This window comes from Taurulus bubalis, assembly GCF_910589615.1.
Source record: "Taurulus bubalis genome assembly, chromosome: 12".
Classification (NCBI taxonomy): Eukaryota; Metazoa; Chordata; class Actinopteri; order Perciformes; family Cottidae; genus Taurulus; species Taurulus bubalis.
The window spans coordinates 18,543,811-18,568,816 of NC_136600.1; the positions used below are offsets into that span (position 1 = coordinate 18,543,811).

The 25,006-nt window shown below is 44.9% G+C and overlaps 1 protein-coding gene across 1 annotated transcript in view; it reads left to right on the top strand.

The window, feature by feature from the left end:
* Positions 1-717: 717 nt before the first annotated feature.
* The window catches only part of efna4 (ephrin A4), a gene marked incomplete at its 3' end in the record, with an annotated part of 28,833 nt that continues 4,544 nt past the window's right edge, over positions 718-25,006 (top strand). The window contains exons 1-3 of the mRNA XM_079227295.1: positions 718-831; positions 18,949-19,247; positions 23,233-23,301. Of these exons, the coding sequence (XP_079083421.1) occupies positions 719-831; positions 18,949-19,247; positions 23,233-23,301 (481 nt within the window). The 5' untranslated portion in view covers position 718. The remainder of the gene's footprint in view (positions 832-18,948; positions 19,248-23,232; positions 23,302-25,006) is intronic.

Below are 25,006 nucleotides of genomic sequence, written 5' to 3' on the forward strand. Positions count from 1 at the left end.
TGCTCAAGGACTCTAAAATGGTGTGTGGGAGCTCATGCGTGACATAAGTTTAAATAAGTTTGACTATTCGGCTCCAGGTGAGTCATCTTGTCAAGGGGGCAGATGGGGTCCCGGGCTTCCCTGAGAAACTGGAACAGTGACAGCCTGGCTCCCCACACCAGTCGGCGCACCTCTCAAGGATTTAACCACTGCACTGCTCAGTCTCACACGTCACCACACCCTTGTCCTCTGATTGGCCCGAAGTTTCCCCGGCACCGCCCTCAGCTCAGCGGATCCGCCCTTTCGGCGCTGCTCAGCCTGTTGCTGCCAAACCAACTTGCATTTTCAATTGCTATCCTCACTCATGCCTATGTACTTGAAACCCTGACCTTTAAACTCAGGTGTAGTACATGTTTTATTACTTTTTCAGAAAGAGATCGAGAATTAATAACCACCATGCGGATCCACTCGGAGACACTCTCAAGTAGAACATTTCCCTGTGGAAGTTCACACCTCCCAATCTGCAGCTTGTGATTGAACCTGTTTTTTTTTAATTTTTTTTACTTTAATCAGTTTATCTTAATGCATCATGCGAAACTGCAGAAGCACATGACCTAGACGTGTGTTCATGAGTTGGTGAAGCTGCTGGGGAAAGTTTAGTCACCGAGCTCCTCTGTCGGGGTCCTGCTCACCTGATTGCGCGCCACTCCCAGCCGGCGCAGAGCCTCTCCCGGTCAGGATGGGGACACCGGGAGCGCTGCCCGCTTGGAAAGCCACGATTTTCTTCTTTAACTTAATCTCCGCTGCTGTGGCCAAACGGCACGTCGTGTATTGGAATTCCACCAACGCAAGGTGAGTGCAACTGTGCGCCAAATGACGCTCACCTCCGGGTGCACGTGAGAAACACTGTTGCTTTTACCGGCTGAAATGAAGGTTTAATGTGAAGAGCTAGACATGGGGGCTCATGTTGGAGAACAAACGTAGGTTAGCTGGTTGGAACCTGGACTGCCATGTTATTGCACAACGACCACAATACTTCCTGCGAAGTGAGTCAGACGTTTGTTGGTTTGAAGAATCTCTGCTATGCGGTATCACGTCCTCTGACTTAATTGCGAGGAGCGCAGAGCAGGCATGACTACCTGAAGCCTGCACTCGCCCAAAAGCTGGGCCTGGACAGGAATTTTAGTTAAACGAGGATCCCTGAGTGGCCTGATCTCACCTTTTCCCCCCCGCAGCTATCTTGATCATAATGACTACACTCTTCTACTGGCTTTCACCTGTCCACTGGCTTTTGAAGTTGGTTATTATTCCACTTATAGCATGCCCGAAGTAAGGGCTTCTCCATAAGTGTTTGTTCTAAATAGTGTCCTAGAGCATTCTGAGGACACAGGTGGATATTAAAGTCCAAAGTGCTGCTGTGCATGAGCGAATATAGTTGGATAATGGGAAGGTGTGTGTGTAACAGAGTTGATTGGGGCCATTAGCAAGGCAGCGTGAGGCTCACATGCTGATCCAGGTGTTCCAGTCTAGCTAATTGAAGGGTTTGGGTGGAAGACCTGCGGGACCAGTAGGGCTGCTGTCCAAAACAACACCGCCTCTCACTTGCTTATTTGGAGACTCTCTCCGCCGGCCCTGATTCCCCAAACACGGTTTCAGATGAATTACCTTTTTTACTTAATAGCTGTTGGCCACAGAGACCACTCTGTCAATGACTGTTGTGTCTTGTATTTTACATGTATGCATCCACCAATGTAGAGAGTTATGCCTTCTGGGACAGATAATTTCCCCATGGGCTCCTTTTGTCAGATCTGCATGACTCATACTGGAGTCAGCCGAGGTTGTGTGTCCAAGCGGGTAAAACCCAGTCCTGTAATTGGGATCCAACAGAAATGTGGTGGGGAGGAACACTAAGGATTAGGAAGCACCTTCTTGTTCCCCAGGGATTCAGGGATGAATGGTCACAGTCTGTGGCAGGGCCACACAGTTGGCTGCAACACCACACAATCACAATGCCATCAGCATCATGGCGGAGGGTAACCCACTGTGGCAGAGAATCACTCTCATCAGCAACACCACCCAATCACAAAGCTATCAGCGGAGCCGAGATGTTGCACCCGGTCCAGAATCCCCTGGGTTTACCACTAGGACTCTTTTTCATTCCTCTCCTCTCCTCTCTCCTCACTCTTCATTACCTCCCTTGTTGCATCCCGCTCTTCTTTTCATTTTTTTGTCTGCTCCCCCCCGCCCCTCCTCCTTTACCCCCTTTATCTCTCACAACTCCCTCCTGCCCAGTGATGGATATTGGCGGTGTGATTAGTTGAGCCTCAGTCATTTTCCCATACCATATTTTCGATTAGCAGCCAGCCAGCCAGTCAGCCAGGTTGTCCCGAGGCCTGTAAATGTAGCCTGGCGAGGGACGGGTGAGTGATGCTTTTGTTGGCATGCCGCTGCACGGCAGAGTCCAGGATGCCAGTGGTGCCCATGGCACTCTCGGTCGCAAAATAAGCACATTTGGCTTTTTGTTTATTTGTCCACAATGTTGTCATAGTTTTCATTTTTGCTATTTCATTTTTTAACGCTGCTCCAATCAGTATTTTTTTTTTACATCAACAATAGACCAGATTTCCCAAAGTAAATTATTTTCTGATTCTGCAGTTTCCCTCTCAGCTCTAGGAAGCGTTTTAGCATCTTCCAGCTCATTGTTTTGGTTTAAGAGCCAGACACTTTACGCTTTTGATTCAGCTTCACCATTGTTTAAAGCAAAATAGATCTCATAAAGCCACATGAGCAACCTGGTCAACACCAAACAGCAATTATAGACTAGTGGAGCATTTTACAGTTTTAAAGAGCCAGATATTTCCCTCAGAAGTTGGTGGAGAACACAACAACAAATATTGGTCATAGAAGAGCGTGCATTTTGAACATCATGTTTGCAGAGACATGACTTGAAATGCTAACGTTGGACTGTGTCTGCTAGGTCTGTAAATGGGCAACTGTTTGCTGCCAACACTCCAACTATACAAGCTAATATGGCGATGTTGTGTTTTTAAAAATCAGTTAATGTTGGTTGATATATAATATCTTAAATTTATTTGAGCATATTAGCAGAATTTGTTCTCCGGTTGTTCAACCTCCTTTGTAAATGTTGCTGACGTATACGAAATTAATTGTTCCTGCCGTCTCTGACACTGGGAAAACAGCTCGAGAGGAGCGAGCTGCCATTACAGCCATTACTTTAAAGGCTCAGCTCGTATATAACATAATTGTAGCTGGAGACCGAACCGGTATCTCTTTAATACAGATGACAGAAGACATTTTCTGGCCATCACCATTCTTTCGACATCTAGATTCATGGTTTTAATGAAGCTGGGGCAGTGGAGTGGAGACTGACGGGCCTTGTTGCTCTGCTCTTCACTGGCTAATATGGCTGTAACAAAGGCTCGGTGAAGCACTTTAACTGGCACACATTTAGCACCCTCCAGATTGAAAAATGGAAGTGAGAGAGCGACCGCGGGGTCAGCGTGGAACATCGTGGCATCACGATACCCTGGTCTGTCTCATTGTGGGGCTCAAGAGGGTCGATTGCCCTTTTATGATTTTATGAAGAGCGTTTACGATCGTTCTCGGTTTTATAACGGTGTTTCTCTCAGAGCGATAGTTCCTTATTAGAGAAATTATTTTTTTACTTCCTGGAGCAGTTAGAGGTTAGTAAAATATTATAACCATGGCGCTCAAGTGTGTGCTGACAGTATTCCTCAGCTCCCTCCTGAGTAGCAAGCTCAGACTAGTTTATTGGTACATTCAGCCCCCTCCTCTGAGCCATGGTGTGCTTTAAAACCTGTTGGGCCAAATAAGTTGACCAGCCTATTTGCTGATACAACAGTGCCTGCGTGTGCTGCATTCTTCCTCATAAATCCCCTCAGGATCTGTCAGCTAGTTTACACAGAGCACCAACACTTTAAGCATTGGATTCCCTTTTTCTTTTTTTGCACGAGATTGCTTGAAACAAGCTTTTGCCATCCATATAAGGGTTCTTTATACATCTGTAAGAAGAATAAAAGTCACCCGAACCTGAACTTTTAGTCTTGACTTGCACCTTTTGCTATTGCTTTCCCTCTTATCCGACATGGCAGGAGGCAAACTTGTTCCAACAGTTCCTCTGGATCATAGCTCCAAACTGTTGTTTTCTTTTTCTTTTCTTTTCTTTGCATAGTGGCACTGGGTGTCAATTAGAGATCTTTTTTCAAAAAGAGATACTGAACAATAGGAATGTTAGAAACAATAGCTCTTACCTGTTTCCGTGTCTCTTGCTCACATTGGAACTCACAAGTTTGGACACAGACCGTAGAGGATTTGCAACGACACCAGAGCCCTCTGAACTCTGTGTCTCTCTCCCCTCTTCTGACAAAAGAGGGGCTCAGGGCGAGCTCCAAGCCAGTGAAGCGTGTTTAAACGGTGCGTGAGGAGATGAAGATTTGTATTGGTTTTCTGTATCTTTATTGAAAGCAGCCCTCATAAGTCTTCCGTGTAATCTCTGCTCTGTTTATGCATCATTTCCCTTTGTGTGCACTCATGAATGATCTAGTTTAAATACCAAAGTAAATCACATTCTGCATGCCATACCTTACACACACACATACACATACACATACACACACACACACACACACACGCACACACTCTCTGATCTGTGGGCGAGCAGACACACACATGCAGTGTACAGTAAAGTGAAAGCAGACTGTGTTTGTAATTGTGTCTTGTCAGAGGAGATATTTGCACTTCCAGACTGTTTTTTATTATTTCTTCGTGTGTGTGTGTGTGTGTGTGTGCGTGTGTGTGTGCGCGCAAATGAAGGCAAATGAAGGCAAATGAAGGCATTTCTCATACTACCTGCTATCTCTCCTCACTGTGTCTGTCTCTGTACTAATCTCTGTCTTCCCCTGGTAAATGATTAACATGGAGAACCTGGCTGAACTATAATCAACAAACCCACAGTGAGGTAATTACCACTTTATTCCCTGTTCTGCTAACAAAGCAATCTCTCTCTCTCTCTGTCTCTCTCTCTCCTCATCTGTCATCTAACTGTATCAGTGTCTCCCTCCTTCTGTGTCAATGCCTATTGTCGCACTCGCTGCTGCGCGGTGGTTTGTGTAGATCCAGAGATTGTGTACCATATCTGTCTCCTGTATATGGGATTTGTTTGTGGTATTGAGTGTATTATCTGGAGGTAAACTGTGGATGTGTACACACAAGCTTCTTCATCTCTGTCGGAAAACGTGTGTGTGTGTGTTTGACGTCACACACTGACCTGCTGGTTTGTGTAAAAGAGAGCGTTTTGCTTCCTCGAGAAGAGGTGTTGAGTGTTGAATTTCAGTTCTGGAAAAACAAAACCCAGAAATGCACCCGGATGCCCAACCCTATTAAAACACACATGATTCATGTTTTATACAAGTTTTTGAGATTTCTCTTCCGCTCACAGCAAGTAGTGAAAGTGGCTTTGACTGGAAAACCTCTGAATTCCGGCCAGCGGTGTGCGTCTGTGGGAACATTTACCAACCGCTGTGCCGGCCTCTCGTCTAAATAGGTCATTGTTTTGTTTCCACTCGTTAGTTGATTTTAGGTGTGACTGAAATGTTCGAGGGGAAAAGGCGTGTTATTGCCTTTGGATGCCAGGATTTTTCAAAGGTGAGGCATGCAGATAGAGTATTGTGCAACCATGTTGTTTGCGCCAAAGTGTCACAAGGCCTCATTTTGTAAAGTATTACAGGTGCTACTTTACAGATATAGGTGACTGCTATCTGTGTGTGTATATCTGTGTGAAATCAGTCGTCTTCCAGCTTACTGTTTAGTGTTATATTATACCCAAGAGTGAAACCAACATAAAAGTTTCACAGCAAAAATAATCTTTTCAACTGAATTGAAAGCCGAGATGCACACACGCCCGGGAAGATTCAAGCACACTGTGTTGCAAATGAGGTTTCGGCCGAGGCCTCGGTGAGGATGTCTGTATTAAAATGGATCAGATAGTCACAGTGCAGCTTGGAGCAGACATGGTCTACAAGCATGAAAGGACGGCGGCGCTCTCCTCCTGGTCCAGGATATTTAGTCAATCGATACCAATTTAACACCCAGATATTATCGCCGGCTTCTCGCATTATCACCAGACTGCATTTGGACCCGTCGCTTTCCCAATTTCTCTGCCTACGCTGCCCCGTTTCTCTGTGTACACACATACATCAATATTAGGTCGCATTAAGCTGTAATAAGTTGGATTGTACGACTGTGTCCAGGTGGCGTGGAACAGCTGTGGAATGAAATGAGGCTCAGTGTTGTCTGCTGCTCGGTTGGCGCAGCACAGCCTGGCTTTGGCACAAAATGGCTGCTGTGCCGTATGTGTGTGAAGAGGGTGGTTATGGCGGTTAAGGGTTGTTGGTGAGCGGGAGCACATTCATTGATTCATGGCACACAATGAGCTGCCATTGTTGTAGGTGTCGGGCCAACCTTTTCTTTTTTTTTTTTTTTTTTTTTTTTTTTAACATACAAAACGGCAATTAAATTGTAGCGTGAGAATATGTAAACTCAAAATGTGGGAAGCGCTATCGACTTAAGCTTGACCAAAATAACACCGGCTGCTGGTTGTTTAGCCAATACATGCATTTAAAAAAATTCACATACACGCACGCACAGACAGGCAGACACACACTTTCTCAAGTACATATAACCTCACACAATGCTCTTCCACTCAGCTCAGAAATTCTGCCAAGAGGCAACCTGGGAATTCCCAGAGACAGAAATTGAATTAGTATTGACCCAAGCAGAGCAAAAGGCTGTAGCAGAGACCTGGATTATTGTACCATACAAGCTCCTTGCTGCCAGGAGGACATGAGACATGTTTGCCATCACACCCCAAGTCTTCAAAGCTGCTTAAGTCACTCCGAAAGCTTTTTACAGCCTGTATGTGCAATAGTTGCTGCAGTTTTCCTTTATTTCAGAGAACTTGTACCTATTCCATGTTTTTAGATGTGAATATCTATGTTCCTCAACAAACCTGATGAAACCTGTGAAGAAACACAGTTTATACGTATGAAGAATATTTATGCGTACGTCGTTAGCAGACGGGAAGGAAAGAACATCAGTGTTCTAAAATTTTAAGGAAAATTGTCATGAATCTTTAAAAATCTGATTTTCATTTTACACTCCACAGATTTGGAGAAACAGTTCTTGGGTGTCCGTGTGAGTGGATTTTGTTTTGTTTTTTTGGGATTGTGTTTAAGATGCATATCTGTAAGCCTTAAATGATGCAGTATGTCACTGGGTTTAACTGACGACTCAAGGAACCTAAATTGTTCCAATGAAAGACGAAGTAGCTTTAATTTTCTATTTTTTTTTGTTCAAGCTAGAATATCTATAAATTATAATAATGTCAGTTGGCATTCTGCCATGGAAAAGGCATAATGAAGGATTACAAAGTATTTTTTTTTCTCTTTTAATAAAATCATACAATTCCGTGCTGGACTGGCGGAAATGTAAACATCCTTTGATGGGGGGGGAAAAAGCAGAAAATACATGACAATAATCCTCCTCTTGCTTCTGGAAGCTGCTGGTGTTTACCTCCTGCCATGTGAGGAGCACATAGGTTGCCTTGTCACGGGCTCGCCGCAGTCCAGTGGGTCCTAACTGAGACGGTGAGCATCCAGAAGCAACAGAGGGGAGACATGAGCGGCTGTCTTTACACCAGAACAAACTTTATGGACTAATAAACCTGCGCGAAAGCACAGCTCAACTACACTTCATCTCGACATAACAAAGAGACACTTAGATAAAAAAATACTCGACGAGCTGTGAACGTGAGTATGTGTGTATTTAGGGGGGTATATACGTTTTGTGAATAATACCTTTTTATGATTATGCTTATCAGAATTACCTTCTCATAAAAAGAGCTTCAAGTAAGACTTTTTGTCAGCGATATTGTCGGTTCCTAAAAAAAAAATCCTTTCATCCCGTGCTTTGTGATTTCCGGAGGAGATGAATGACATGACACACATGAAGATATTTTGATGCGAGACTTTTCCATGGTGGAACAAAAACTAATATTATTTTGCCATTGCCTCCCAGTAGAACGGCACCACAGACTACTTTCCAGCCCCCAGTGATGTGAAACACACGCGTTCCTCTTCTGTTTCTTTTTGGGCTGGCACACGCATCCCATACACACGCATCCCATACACACACATCCCATACACAAACGCACGCACGCGCACACACACACCCCACATATGAATATACACAGTACCTCTCTGCTTCCTTTTTCTCGTTGGCCCCAAGAGATTGTAAAAACATTAGACCTGCAGTGGAGGGAGCGAGGGATGGAGAATGCGTTAAGGAGAGGATGGTAGGGAAAGAGTCAACAGATTTCAACTCCCAAAACAGCTCGGGAAGGCCCCCAGGGATGGAGGGATGAGGTGAGAGGGAGAGAGGGAGAGGGGGAAGAAAGGATGTCAGCAGGAATTACTATCACTGTCACAAGCAGGCGTGAGGAGCCCCCGCCCCACACACACTCTTTCCCTCTTGCCGTCACACACACACACACACACACACACACACACACACACACACACACACACACTCTCTCTCTCCTCACCTCTTGCCATAACACACACACAGGGGCTCACACAAACGCACTCTGTGACGCAGGCTCGTGTACAGGTGTGGTACAGAGAGACACATTTACTACCAATAGCACCATTGCCCTGCCTACTCACACACGGCTGCTCGGACTCTGGGGAAAGCCCGAGTAGGAATCACACCCCATTTAGACCTGTGTGTTTGTGTGTGTGTGCGCTGACTTCGCATATTGTGTATTGTATGCATATTGTGAAATTACAGTAGAGTCTCTTTACCTGAGTAAGAAAAGGACAAAATATGAATGGAATGTGGTATCATATGCTTATTTAAACATGCCTGCACCCAGGTCTTTTGAGGCTTTTATTAAGTTGATGAGATATGGGTGCGTGTGTGTGCGTGCCAGCATATTGGGATGTGTTATTTTTGTAGCAATAACCAGTACCACATGATCTTCGGGTGTGCAGTAATGCGCAGCTTGATCCCTGCCTCTTGATACTCTGACTGCTATTTTTTTTCTTCTCTCTGCTTCCTTGTTCTTTTTTTTCTGCCCTTCCTCCTCCTTTTTTTTTTTTTTCCCTCAACATTTTGTTCCAATCAAATCTTTTATTTATAAGTTCAAGGAATGTGGACTTTCTTTTTTTCCAGAATGAGTTCTTTGATCAACCTGCAGCATGGTGCATATGCTATTGCTTTTGTGGGACGCTAAGATAGCTCGTACTATTTACTACACTGACAGGCTGCTGACATGTTAGTATGCAAAGTAGGTACTGTACAAACGACAAGCCTTCCTTTCTTAGGGGCTAAATGTATTACATTTTGTTAGTTTATTTTTTACATTTTTTTTTTTTTTTACATTTTTTGATGAATTGCTATCTGTCCCTGTCCAAAAGTATGTTTTGTTCTATTCATCAGAAATGATCAGATGGCTGTAATTCACAGTCTGAGCGCATCCAGACTAGTGGTGGTAATGTTGTGCTGAATGAAAGAGGGGAAATAGGCCTGTCCCAAATCTCCATAGCCGTGGCCTTGTAGCAGGAGAACTCATGAATCTCATTGCTCTCCTATTCAGCTGCAAATGGGGTTCTTGTACGCAGCACGCTTCTCAAAACACTGGAGCAGAAACTGCGTGTTTATGATTGTGGAATTAATCTGCATGTTCTCCCAAAATACACCCGGTGACAAATGCCTCGTCATGAAAGTCAGAAAATCCCTTACTCACTACTTTTATTCATTTAAGGAGGTTCCCTGATGGATTTTCTTTCACAACGGAAAATAGTTTGAATGTATATGACTATAAACAAGTGTTTTTTTCTGTGGTATATGCTTTCTTTGCAGTGTATTGACAGTGGCCTGTGTGTTTTTAGTATGATAAAAACACACTCACCCCCACTCTCCTGCACTGTACACTACTGCGTGTCAATCTTGTAATTTCGGGTCATTGCGGTTCATTACTTAAAGAAGAGACCAGTCATTTTTAATCCCAAATTAATCAGTTAATCCCACTCCAGTTGAGGCTGTTGTTAACACTATGGCCGAGCGCTGTCTGCACTTCTCCCCTTGACCCTCACCACTTCCTTCCCCTGTGCTCCTAAATCCAGCCCCCGTCCTTTCCTCTTATTGTGTCTCAACCCTTCATCAGTGTTGTGGAATTTAACTGGCCTTTCTAAGAAATACAAGGGCAGAGAATGGCATCCAGTTATAACACCCCAAATATTGAAAGGATGAATTTAATTTCACACACTGCAAAGCAATGGGTGGGCTAATGTACTGGAGCTAAATATGCTGTATTGAGTTTATAAATAACACTCATTCAGTAGCCTTAAAGCCAAGTGGATGGATATTGTTTCTCAATAGTTTTATTTCTTGTCATTTTTTCTAGCTGATTGGTACTAGACTTCAGTGCCCTGGTGTGAATATGTGTTCATGTGTGTGAGGGCAGGGGGCAGGCGGGCGGGTGTGTGGCTGTGCGTGACTAGAACAGGACAAAGCTGGCTGCCTTGAGGGGGAGTAAGGGGGACCTTCCATTCCCCCGATGCATTGAGCGATATGAATCTTAACCGTTGTGACGGAGAAAGATGGAGAGAGAAGCATGGATCGGCTGCGAGGGATGGAGAGGGGGCCGGTTTAGGCTCCTGGGATTCCAAAGCAGTGACCGTGAAAGTGCTTAGATAAACAGAGAAAAAGACGGAGGAAGGAAGGAGGGAGGGCGACATGGGTGAAATGGTGGTGGAAGAAGCAATGGAGGGAAGAGAGGACGTGAAGGTGTAGGCATGCTGACAGGGGGAGGAAATGAGACCTGCTGAAGATGAGGTGAAAGAAAGCAGATGGGAGGAAAACCAAGTATAGAAGTTTTGAAATAAGTTCACCAGGAGTCAGAGGGACAGGACGCGGCCATATTTACTCCTCCTATACTCTTGTGCCTCTTCAATCGCTTTCTCTCCATCTTCTCCTTTCCTCTCCTTCCCTCTGTTTAAATAATTCAGGCCTGTTGGCTGTATTAGGGAAGCTTTGTGTGTGTGTGTGTGTGTGAGACTGACTGAAGGGCAGCTTCAGCCCTCCAATTGGCCATTCCTCCACTAACAACCAGCAAACAATCAGACAGGGAAAGCGAGAGAAAATGCACACCTGGGATGAATAGTTTGTTGCTTATCCAACACTGACCTTCACATCATTGAGAGAGACAAACACAGAGTGCAAGACTGGAAAGGAAAGAGTGTCTACGGCATCAGACGTGTGACCCACTTAGTAAATGATAGATTCTCAAAGCCAAGTGTGATTTATTGGCTGAGCGTATTTGCTTTGCGAGCAACCTTTTTACTGTAGTGAAGAGTGTGTGTGTATGTGTGTGTGTGTGTGTGTGTGTGTGTGTGTGTGTGTGTGTGTGTGTGTTTGTGTTTGTGTTTTAAGGGGTGTTGCTCGCATGTCTTCTTTAACCCACTTACACAGGTGGGCCTTGCTGAAAGACATAAGTGTAGTTTAGTATAGTTATTATATTAGATGAGGTTGTAGACATGAGATAAGAACAGAAAATAACTTTTTTTTTAAGAAATCAAGGGTTGCATTAAAAACGGTTTATGTGGTGTATTATGTGTCGACTGCACTTTACTGATGTATCATGATTGTTGTGTATAAAAGAAGTCTGCTAGTCACACTTTAATATGCGTTTTTAAAGCAACTGACCGCTGCAAAGGGGTCAAATCATATTTGCCCAACAAGAGAAAAAAAAGTGTGTAGTTCGACAGGGAAACACAAACTCAAAATTCACAGAACAGACAAAGACAGACGAGCTGCACCGAACCAAGGACCAGAGCCAATTTAAGGTTGCAACTAGTTATTGTTTTTATTTTGCGATTAATCTGAATAATTGTTTGGTTTATGACATTTCCCAGAGCTCAAAATGACATCTTATACATTTTTATAATATCATTAACTGAACATTTTATCAGCTGAAATCTCAAATATTTGTAATCTATAATGATGTCAAACAAAGAAAAAATCTACAGCTTTAAACCCCTAGATACAATATATGATTGACATCTACAGTCTAAAACCGGTTGCCAAATATTTTTTCAGAATCAATAGAAAAAAAGATTGTCTGGTTCCTCCTCAGCCGCCCCGTTGGCATGAACCCAATGGGACCGACCTTTTGTGATATTTACTTCAAAGTTAGCATTAATTTGACAACAGCTTTTTTATTTAGCGAGACTCATCTGCTGTGACGGTATCTGCGACGCTGAAGGGCCCAAACAGCAAAGTTGGCACATAAATACGAGATAAATGATGTTGACACAGTGGATCAGCCCAGCTGCCACTTTGTAGCAATGCACTTTGATAGATTTCATAAAGAGTTTGAATCCCGGCTTTTTGTGTCCACCCATCATCGCTGTCAGTGTCTGAGCGGCGAGGTGCTGTAGCTATATTCAGGTTTCTGTACCCGAGCCTGGCACCTGTACAGATCGGCCCTGTATTTACACTGCAGCTCCATTTAGACTGCAGAAACATGGAGAGCACTCATTACTCTGAGGTTTAGGCCGCCCGACCGAGGGATGCAGGAAAAAAGACGGATGGAGCGAAGGATGGATGGGCGGGGCATTGGTTTGGCACCAATCCCAGCTCCGGATTGGTCGTTGTCCTGGCAACGGCACGTCTGACCTTATTTACCCCCTCGCACACCCCTCGCCGTACGTGCGCTCCGATCTCACCCGTGCTCATTTCTTTTGCTGTGTGCCTTCCCCGCCACTCTTCTGAGTGAGAGCTGAAACTCTTCTTCTTGTGCCCTTTTTGTCCCCCCCTTCACACTCCTGGCCGCCTCCACGCTGAGCAGGTGAGAGTCGAGTCGGAACGCTTCCAGCTGCCGCAAGCTGTGAGGCAACGTTTCCAGTGTTTTTGGTCAAACGGCGAAAAAGAAAATCGAGCCGTAGACTGCGAGACTGCACTCTTGTCCATTTATATTGTGGACAGTAATTTCATACCTCCCCAGAAAAGTCGCTGGAAAGCTTATTTTAGGATCAAACTCGACCACACATGGAGAGCGGTGCCTATGCACGACAGGGCTCCGCCACAAAGGGGGGTGATGGTCCCTGTCGACCTGCAGCCGTATCAAAATGGTTCCGATGGATTGGTTTCCATACTGATGGGTCCTGTGGGCCCAAATCGTGCAATTTTCCTCAGCTTTGACGGCCGTGGCTATACATCCTGTTGTGCTGCTGAGTCCCACAAAATGGACACACATACGCACACACACACAAGGGAGGGCCTATGCCATAACAGGCAGAAAATAGGGTCTGTTTTTACCTGAGGCTGAGAATCCCTGTGGGCCGGAAGCAGCAGGTGTGCGTCTTTGTGGGGACACGAGGCGGCCTGCTGACCCACACAGTTTGAATGCCCGGTGCCTCCTGGTCATTTAATGGAGCCTGCAGGGCAAGGAAGGTGCAACCAATCACTTCATCTAGGCTTATGCACCAAATTCATATTGATATATGATGCTTTGCAATGTGTGTGTGTGTGTGTACTTATGCTTTTATCCTTCTACCCGTATGAGAGCAGAGGCATTATCTCTGTCTAACAGCACAGGGCTTCCCCAGGGACGTGTTAAGCAGAGTTAATAAGCCAGTCAGATCTTAATGCATGTTATTACAATGTGTGTGTGCTCAGAACTGGAAAAAAAAAAAAGCACGAGGGAAGTTCACATACCGTCCACATTTGGAGATTAGGAGTCATAGAAACTAAAGCGAAAGGTCGGGTGTAGCAGGGGAATATCCTTCCTGCTGACCTTGAAGGAAACACATGTACACACACACACTCACACACTCATATAGGCATACAAAACAGGAAAGAGTGGATCAGAGCAACAGCTTGTTCCTCTTAAGTCCCTCTTTCCTCTCGGTGAGGAGCGGTTGATCACCGTCTTTGGCCACAGTGACGTGGGGTCGGCAGAGTGTTGAGGTTGGAGGGGGGATTTTTCTGCCAGCTAGGCAGGCGGGATGATGTGGTGGGGGGGCCCAGATGGTCAGAGGTGGGGGGTGAAGTCCTTGTTTGTGCGCATTGAGGGAAGTAAGCACCAGGTTAGACACAACATTGGTGTTTAGGCTCTGGACACAGCATGGCCTTGTTTGGGCGTGGAGGGGGGGCCACAGCTCAGAGGGTGGGGGGGGGTCCTGATTCTGCTCTGTTTTACATCCACACAGAAAGATCGAGCAAGGAGAGGAAATCGGAAACAAAAAACTCTTGGAAATGGTGCAGTAGCACGTAGATGAGCTCTCTCTCTCTCGTTGTCTGAATCGTAGGTGAAGCACTACAGGTGTATGGCTCCTTTTCTTTCTTCCTCTGAAGATGGGATAGCCTGTGGAGAAGGAGGTCACTGAGGCTTTGGAGAAATCAAGAGAGAATGCTCTCTTTAGTTCGGCCTTGTTACCGCTTTCCTCCTGCGCCGTCTTTGGGCTCTTTTTGTCATACATTTTTCATACTTTCCATCAATTACTCCCCGACAATACAGCAATGTTTTCCCCTTGAAAGTCTTCCAAAGTCTGGCTTTATTCATCCACATGTATTGGCGTTTAGGTGTGTACATTGTTCTACTTGTGTTGAGATATATTTGCCTGTAATTCTTTGTGATTTAGTTATCATCTTTTTTCAATCATTAATCATCAATAATTTTTGCAGAAAAGTTTATGATACTAACATGTTTTGTTTTGCAATAAAATGTTCACACATGAATACTTTTTTTGAAGCCTGAAAGCAATCGGCAGAAGTAAAAATCTAAAGTTAGGCTAAGTTAGTTAGGCTCTCTTCAGTTTGTGGTAACCACAGACCTCATTTCTGGCATCTAACAAAAAATCCATGGGGGGAAAAAAAAACATATACTTTGAGACAAAGCAACTGGAAGCGCATACATGCGGACACATTTTTGTGCTTTAGGACTCATTCCTGCAGCATTCTCTATGAATCCAGGTTAAAGTTGGTCAGCAGCGCAAAGCTTTGTCTCAAAGGTCCCCAGAATGAAACTCAATGTGACAGCTCTGTGCTGATTTACTTTGTCTCGGCAAGCAAATCCACTGATCGCAGCAATTACCTTTTTTAAATGAATAGACGTGTCATATAATCTGAATCTTGGCTGTTAAAAATGCTTGTGTGACTGTTCCTATTACGAGTTGGATTAACAAAACACAACCGTGGCACCCAGAATACTAAGGCCACCAGGATGTCAAAGTTGTCATTTTATTCATTGAGATTAATGACTCGCCTGACAGCTACTCATCTGGCATCACCTCATAAATCCAACCCAAATCGGAAATAAACCAAAATACCATTTCACAAAGTCCTCCTCTCACTTCAGCTGGAGTGTAACTGCCCCCACCTTGTAGGCTGAAGCGGTGTCATGCTATGCCGCCAAGGCACAGTGACCACAGCGGGATGTGCCCAGTCAGCAGAGTGAGCAGAGTTAGCGATCACCCTGCTGGGATTGACCACGGAAGAACTGAGGCTCCACCAAGCCTTTCGGCCTCCCGTCGCCGCCACATGGAACCAACAGACTTATGTACTGTGGGCGTGTTATCCTTCCATCACAGGCATGAAAGTGATTATTAAAATTACAGTACCTACAGTACACATTAATTTGAAATGCATAGTACAGTGTAAGCATGTCATTAGCATTTTCATTGTAGTGGAATATTAGTACCCAGCATGTTTATGTGCAGTACATGCGTTAAGTGCCCAAGTGTATTCAGTATGCATAGTACGCAGCTGCTCTGCGTGGTGGAGTGTCTGCTCTGTATTCCTGAAGCCGTGTTGTGGGATTGTTGCTCCTTTAATTATTCTCTCATATTAAAGGATCAAAGGTCTCTGCCACAGTCAACCCTCTGCATTTCATTTCACACACACACACACACACACACACACACACACACACACACACACACACACACACACACAGCTTAACATCGACACACTTTGGGAGGACCGTTATGTTCAATTTTTTAATTTTAAATGTGAGTTCATGCAATTTATAAAAGGGTTAAATGTTCGCCTTTTTCAAGTTCTCCATTGAAGCGCCCAGCGTGTTGTGTTTGATTCGGCTTCTCGCTGAGAGTTTTCTTTATCAACCAAGAGCTTGCACCAGTCCTCAGAAGGGTGTCACCGATCCCCCTCTGGCGTGAGGAATGGAGCATGTTTTATTCTGCTGAAGTACTTTCGTGTGTGTGTGTGTGTGTGCGCGCACATTCACGCCCACATGTGCACACATACACTCGTGTGGGAGTGTGTGTGTGTGTGCCAATCAGTGCCTTTGCCCTCTCCCCTTTGCTCCAGCACTGGACCAAACCAATCCTCTCCCCCGCTTCCAGAGGATTCTCTCGCTGATAGGCTGCTCCAGCACTGCACCCACAGCCCTTTGGTGCTCCCATGATGCCCCAGTGCTGTCACCACTCTGCTGCACGGTGGCTGGCAGGAGGGGAGGATGCTGGGTGTAATTAGGGCGTATACCCAAGCCGACCGGGGCAAGAGAGAGAAAGGGAACCGGGAGGAAGGAGGATGGGATAGAAAGAGGGCTGACAGTTTGACATCAGTAGAGCACACCGTCTCTTTAATTGCTGGAGTGCATATGGCGCTGGCCAAGGTTTGGGGGGGGGGGACCTGAGCGGTGCAGATGAAGTTTGAGCTGAATGACATGTTTAACAGGGGTGCAGCATGTTGACACAGCACACGTCTACAATTACATACACATTGCCCACACGCACGCACACACACTCACGCACTTCCGCAGCTAGTGCCTAAGTAAACATTTCTCTGCCTCGGTGAAGCCTCAGAAAGCACCACAGGTAGTACCAAGAGTAAACGGGCTTGTGTGTGCGTGTGCGTGCGCGCGTGTGTTTATGCTGGCTTATCTGCTTTTGTGTTCCCTTAACCAGACAATCAAGTTCCTTTTGTTCGGCTGTAATTAGCACACACGGATAATAGAGCTATCGGGACGTGGCCACACACACACACACACACACACATTCAGAGGGGATATTGATCAGCGAAGTGTGTGTGTGTGTGTGTGTGTGTGTGTGTGTGTGTGTGTGTGTGTGTGTCCTGAGCGAGGGATCCAGATCGATGGTGTCCTGTCGCGTTGATAGATCGCCAATTCTGTGCTCTAGCTATTGAGCAGAAAGCAGCTTTTGGTGAGACCTGCCTCCAGGGTCTCACCTGCATCCCCACGATACACACACACACACACACACACACACACACACACACACACACACACACACACACACACACACACACACACTTGTCTGCTCTATTATCTCACTCAGAAATATGCACCATGGCTCCCACATTCAGCTTCTAAGTTAACCAAAGAACTTGGATGTCTATTACATTTTTAGCCGTGCCATAACGCCTCCCTTCTCTCTGGTCTCTTGTCATTTCTCCTCTCACTGCTCCATACATCTTTTACACCCTCCGCTGGCTAGCTGGACCATCTCAGTCTCCTGCTTCCTGTCATGTCTTATCTGTTTCATTGTACTGTTTCGTCAGCTCTGTCTCCTCCTCCTCTCCGCATTCGTTCCTCTTCTCATTTGTTCTTTGGGTCTCTTCTCTGTCCGCCTACTTAGCTTAAGACTACCGTGCCGTCCACCGCCTTCCTCTCCTCCCCATTCTGCGTTCTTTTTTCCCCCCTCCCATGTTCTCCTTCACTGACTCCCAGCACTCCCTTCCTCTCTTCTCCGCTCTGTCACCCCTCTAAAAAGACTCCCACTGATGGACCTGAACCTTCTGCCCAAGCCAAATTCTGCCCCTCATTCTTTTCTCCTGCACTCCATGCGAAGAGGAGCCCAATTAAAGGCCGTCTCCTCTCTTTCTTCTACTTCGTTGTTCTCCTCTCTGTGTGTCTGCACTCGGACTCTCTGGGGTCGCTAATTAAAACACTTTACTTTCTTTTCTCTCTATGCCACTCCTTTTTTTTCACCTGTTCATCCAATTTTCCTCTTATTTGTGCTTTCATATTGTGTGCGTTGCGTCCCTCTGCCCTAACCGGTCTCAACAGCTCTCTTGTCATCAGTCTCTCCATCGGTCTTCCTCTGGGTCTCATGTCACTTCATCACTCACATTTCTTCCCTCCATTTGTCACACATTTCTCTCCTCATTTATTGTCTGCTGCTTTGTCTCTTCATGCTGTTATGATTTCATACGGAGTCTTATGATTTCTTCCTGTTGAATTCACTTCTCTTACTTTATCCTACATCGATTTCCCTCAATCCTTCTCACATCTTCTCTTCCCAATATTAGCTCGTCCACGGGTAACTCTTTATTCTGAAGCTGACAGTCTGGAGGAGCATACATTATGCAGCTCTTCTGTCCTAATGATGCTGTCTTGTCCAGAGTTGTTGTTCCTCCTAAAGCCAATCAGCCTTGACTGACGACGTGGTTGCACATGCACATGCACGTCCGCATAAGTTTGCACACGCCTGTGTATATTTGTGCTGTGTGGTGGGAGAGTGAAGTCTATTTTACACTGAACTCCCCTCAGTGGTCTCAATTAGCATATGAGGGATTGTTTTTCTCGCTCAACACCGCTCCCTTGCTGGTCTGGAAGTCAAATGCACTCGTTCCATTGAGATATATGGAAGTGTAAAACATTGTTTTTAAGACCTGTACAACTTTGCTTTATCACTGTGTAATATTGATGGACTATCCATCTGCTGTAACTATCCACGTTCCTTCAGGCACAAAGGAATTATGGGATACCTGTCATCTGTCTTCTTTCTCTCTCTCGGTGTTGAGTCACCGCCTCTCTTTCCCCCTCAGTCATGTATTACTCTGTACTCTATAATCGTTACGTGTCGTTGTCGTTCTTCCTTCTAGGTTAACAGCAGGAGATCTGTCCATCCAGGTGAATCTGAATGACTACCTCGACATTTATTGCCCACACTACTCCGACCAGGGGGCCCAGGGCCCCGGGCAGCCGGAGACGCTGGCCCTCTACCTGGTGGGAGAGGCCTCTTTCCAGGGCTGTGTGGAGACCAAAGGGGCCATCAAGAGGTGGGAGTGCAACAACCCCCATGCTGCGTTTGGACCAGCGCGCTTCTCTGAGAAGATCCAAAGATTCACCCCCTTCTCTTTGGGATTTGAGTTTCTGCCGGGGCGCCACTACTACTACAGCTGTGAGTAGAGGATGTGTCTCCATACTAAAGCTTCCAAAACATATGTTTCTGGTTTAAACAAGACTCATTTCAGTTTAGAAAGGGCTGCAAAATACTTATTATTTGTGGACTATGAAGGAATCCATTAATTGTCTATGAAATATCAAAAATTGGGAAAAATGTCCATCTCAATTTTCTAAAACTAAGGATGACACCCTCAAGTTTCTTGTTTTGTGCAACAGGACAAAAAATAAGGCAAAGAAAAGTGTCTTATCCTTTCAACTAGGAAGCGGAAAAAATAACTTCAAGCAAGCCCTTGAAAATTGGATTAGGATTTGAAGTATTCCACATTAGAGGAATGGTGTGTAGCCTTTGGGGGATTTATTTCCAGAAATGGAATATAATTTTATAGAGCATGTTTTCTTTAGTCTATAGTCTGAAAATCAAGTATTTGTAACCTGAGAATTATCCGTCTGTCTGGAGTGGGTCCTCTTCATGGAGCCGGCTGCCATTTCCTACAGTAGCCCAGAACGGACAAACCAAACACCTGTTTTAGACGCCACCATTCAGGATTTCATGTTTTTGTGTCGGCCACCGTAATTCTTCTTCACACAGGAGAAGTTTTCCCGTTGGTTGCAATCTGCAACATCACTGCTAGATGTGACCAAATTGTAAACACTTTTAAATGTTCATTACTCAAAATCTAGTTAGCAAAAATTTAAGTTTAACCATAACTAGAAGTTAAACACTAAACATACATTATCTGCTTCAACAGGATTTCTTATTGATAATAATTATGTAAATTTACATAATCTGCTTCAACAGGATTTCTTATTGATAATAATTAGTAGTTGATTTCTAATTGCAGATCAATTTTCTGTCATATCTCAAACAGTACTGGGGTTCAAAACATGTCTAAAGATTTGCCTTTTTAATATGCAAAGAGCGATATCACGTTCTTTCTTGTGAAACATTTCCGTTCATTCTATTTCTATTCTCAAAAAGAGAAACGATGTAAACATTCCTTGCTTCAATGTATTCGCCTCTGAGTAGACACCTGTGTTGGAGGAAGTGTGGTGGCCAGGAAGCCAGAGAATTAAAAGGTTGAGTGTGTTTTACGAGGCGTTGAGCGTCGGCTAACTGCAGCTTATAGCATTAATGTTTTCCATAAATTCACGATGCATGACAATAGTTTTATGTTTTCTTAAACCCGTAGGCTGTTAAACAATTTTAGTGATGGTATCTTCTTTCTCCATTACACTCCCCTGTGCTCACCTCCCCTCACTCACTTATCTCAAACCACTGGAGGGAGAAAAGGAAGAGAAAGACTTTAAAAGGTGGCTGTAAAATCAGTTGACTGTTTTTTTTTGACTTTTTACAAATACTAGTGTCAGAGGAGGATGATATGAAACAAGGCAGAGCATGGAAGAGTCAAGTGAATGCATGGTATGGAGGGGTGACAACAAAGAGACGGCGAAGTGTAGGAGGAAGAAATGGAGATCAATACGCGACGACTGTGTGGAGGGAGGGGGGGGCAGAGAAGCAGACGGAGGTAGAGAAGCGTGGAGGAGTGACAGAGGGAGAGAAAGAGCAGAAGATGGACACAGTCTGACAGTACAGGAAGGGGCGGGGGGAGAAAGGGACGAGAGGGGCCGGATGAGAGGAATCCACATTGGAGAGAGAGAAAAGGGAGAGCAACAAAAGCGATGGAGAAAAGGGATGGATGAGACGAAGGGAAAGAAAGAATCTTTACATAAATTACTGTTGCGGTCTAAGGGACAATGGAGCATTGTGAGTGCATGAGAGAGTGCTTCCACACACACACACACACACACACACACACATGTATATATGTACACACACTGGGCTATTGTGGTTGTCCAGGCCCGTTCAGAGAAAAGCAACAATGGCTGCCCCCCTTCCCTGTGTCGGGCCACATTGGGCTCACAGCGATTGTGTGTGTTTTGTCCACATCAAAGATAAGGCGTAAACTTGGTCCAAATGTCTGGCTCGGGGGCCTGTGTGCTGAAAGGGCCCGCGGCACTGGAGACAGTATAATGGCATTAGCCTGGGAGAACAGTACAATAGTATTAGAAACACTAATGGCATTAGTTGGCTCAGTCTGAGCAGGGCTCAACCCTACGGCTCCCACAGACACTGTCAACCACTGTCTCTGGGTCTCTGCCTGACCTGCTGACCAACGCTCGCTAGTTCTCCCTTTCTGGATACCGACAAACGGGAAACACCTCAGCATCCTCTGATGGTCAGCAGCTCCGAGCATGGAACCATTTGAGAGGATAGTTCCCAGGAGACAACTAAAACTGAAGAATGCAGTAGTAATTGGTCAAAGGCACCAACTTTTTTAAGTTTGACAAAAGTAATCTTCCCTGAGAACACGTTTTAAACTAGAATTACAAGAATACTTTGAAACTGTATTATATATATATATATATATATATATATATATATATAAAAACTACTACTTCTTTCAGATGTACTGGATGGAGAGAAGATGTCTCCTTCTTTTAATTCTCACCGTATTTGCACCACAGACTATATCCAAAAGTGTGCATAGTCAATGTGATGTCACCCATTGGTTTGTGGACTGCCATTTTGAAGCTTTGAGTTTGGCATTTTGCCCGTCGCCATCGTTGCTTTTTGGAACCAAAAGTGAGACGAGTGGATGAAGCTAAGTACAACCGAATGCAGAATATCGCATGGTGAGGCCAAAAAGGGTACACTTACCTGTGATGAACAGAAAACACATTGTGAAAGGGTTAAAGTTGTAAGACGAACACCAAGACCGCACGGTAACGACATGCCCGTCACAAGCTAGCAGCACCCTAAAGCATACGCAGCTTTATGGTCTATTTTACTCTAAATGGGGCCACAATTGACTAAATGAGCATCATGTTTTATTGAAGAAGACTTAAAATGAGTCAATTCAATTGAGACCATAAACTCATGTTTACAACTTGAACGGAGGTAACAATTCAAGTGAGAAGTCGGGTCATTTTCTCATCGACAATCAGACTTATATTTGCAACCAGAGGAGTCGCCCCCTGCTGGCTATTAGAAAGCTGCATGCTAGCCCATGATTGGCTTCCTAACTAATAGAGATGTGACAAAATCCTGCTCGTTCGCATGTGTTAAACTGAGATTTTGAACTCTCAGCAGACGGCCTTTTGCAGGTAAAACTGTGCAACTTGTGCAGAGTTGTAACTCACGTGTTGTGTTGTGTTGTGTTGTGTACGACTTGCAATATTTATATATTTGCTCGTACATTTTGTAGTAGTTTGGTGAAAGTGCTCTTGTCTAAATTTGACACATTTGCTGTCAAAATGGTGAAGCGGTTTTGTCTATGAGTTGCGCTTTCCCAGCCACAGTACATAGGGCATTATAACGGCGACTCTGCCATTCTGTGTCTTATCAGTTGAAATTGCTGATACAAAGTGGGACAGACTGTTAGCGATCATACACTCAGCTTGTGCGGTGGGTCCCTGTAGAGTTAGCAGCTGTTTGTGAATAATTCAAATGTAAAGCCATTCAACTGCAGTTTCCAGACGGAATTGTTTTGTAAAAGTAATGCTGGTGACAGGTGATAAAGCTGATGTTTGCCCATTTTCCCTTGAGAGCCGTGATCAGTATTGATATCGGAGCAGTTACATTATTTTATGCTTGCACTCTCAGTCGTGTATTTTATTGTTTTTATTTCATTTCGTGCCGATTGTGTCCCTGTGACAGGAAGATGGTGTGATTCTTTAATATTGCTGTATTGATATGGTAGAACCAGGAAAACATCCTCGCGGCTCTTTAGCTTTTCTTGTCATAAGCGTTCTTCAAAAGTACCAAGAGAGTTCTCAGAGTAGATTTGCTGGCAAGATTTTAGCAGCATATGTAAACTTCTCTTTTCATTTGACACGTTAGCATTGTGACTAACCGTTTGTTGGGTTTAATAGGTAAGCAGCATATTAAAACCTCTCCCTGTGTCTCTCACTCTTTCCAGCTCTACCCGCAGATGAAGGCCCTCCTCTGCCATGTATGAAGCTGCGTGTCACCGTGTGCTGTGAGTCCAGTGAGTACACTCCTCTTTTCATCTGTTCTTCCTTTCATGCTCCCTCTTTGTAAACCAGGAGGCTCATCTCTGGCTCTCTCTTCTCTACTACCAGGGAATGATAGTAAGACTACTCCTCACCGCCACTACTATTCCTCTGAAGAACTGTAACGCTGTCATTCTCCATTTTTATCAAGGAAACTAAATCCGTCTTTACCCTTCAGAATCTTGTAATATCTTTAACATTGTAGAATTACATTTACCACACTCTCCACTTCACGTTGGCTTTTGAACCTAATTGGATTGAGGTGTTTTTTTATTAAGCATTGGTTTCCTCTCTGCTTCCAGCCCTCCCCCTTGTCTCCCTCCCTCTCCCACTCTCCATCTCTCTGTCCCAGTGTGAGATTCCCAGAGTTGATCTAATCCAGAGCGCGCCGAGAGCAATGTTAGTCTTCCAGTCCAGTGAGCTGCCCATTCCGATTGGGAATGTTGCCCAGTCACTGTGGGAATCCCTGTACAGTTGTTGGTGTGTGTGTGTGTGTGTGTGTGTGTGTGTGTGTGTGTGAGCATTTCTACGTGGATGACCATTCTGTGTGTTTTTGCATGGGTCTATGAGCCTTTGCGTGCGCCCTTTTGCCCTTTTGTGTGTGTGTGTGCGTCTCTGACCCCCCCCCCTCATATGGTCCGAGACGTCTGTCCCAGTTCCCATCCCAGTGCTATCTGCAGGGGGTTTGTTGCGCTGTCCCAGGCTGAACTAACACGCAGGAAAGATGGTGTGTGTGTGTGTGTGTGTGTGTGTGTGTGTGTGTGTGTGTCTGCATGTGTGGGAGACCCATTCACTTAATTTCTACATGTCCTCTAACGAATACCTCCCAACCACGCCGCCTTGATTAAATTCATGTCACTTTTGTGTAAAGGAAAAAAATATTAAAAACCAGTATAAAAAGAGCCCCATCCGTCTCGAATGAATTCTTAAATGCCATCACTGTTCCGGCGCGAGACGGGGAGTAATTTGCTGCGTTATTTCCAGAGTGAAGGCTGATGACTTTTTTTAAATGTTAATTATCCTGCTGTCATTAATTAGAAATACCTCAGATGGTTGTGTTCAGTGAGAAAATGCTAATGTAGTCTTCTGACCTTCTGACAGTATTCCCCCGATCAGCCAATCTGAGCTAGAAATAATCAAACTATTTAGAATCACCTGGATGCTGGGAGACATATGCACACACACTTGACTTTACCCTTAAAGCCCATTACTTTACATGAGAAAGACTTCCACCAAGAACGATTCACATACTTCCATCTACTGTTTCCTTTTTTTCTTTTCTTCTCTCTTTCTCATCCTGTTCCTTTACCAAAACTAATCCCGACTAAATGTCAGGATCTCCCTCTCGTTGTCTTCCACTCCTCCCGCTCTTTCTTTCTAGTCTTCTGTCATTCCTGAAGTGGCACTAATCCTCCCCTTCTCTCTGTCTCCTCAGCTCTCTCCTCCCTTCCTCGTTTTTTATGATCTTTCGCTACTGGAGCAAAACTAATCTAGGCACCATCCATGGCAGTCTCTCGCACTTCCTCCTCCCTCCCCTTTGACTCCGCCCCGCCCCCACCCAATTCCTCCTCCACCTTCCCTGTGTCTTCTCTATGTCTTTGTTGTATCTCCATATCTACCACACAGTTATTCACCGGTTCCCCTCTCCTCGCTCCGCTCCATCTCTGTCGTGCGCATGCT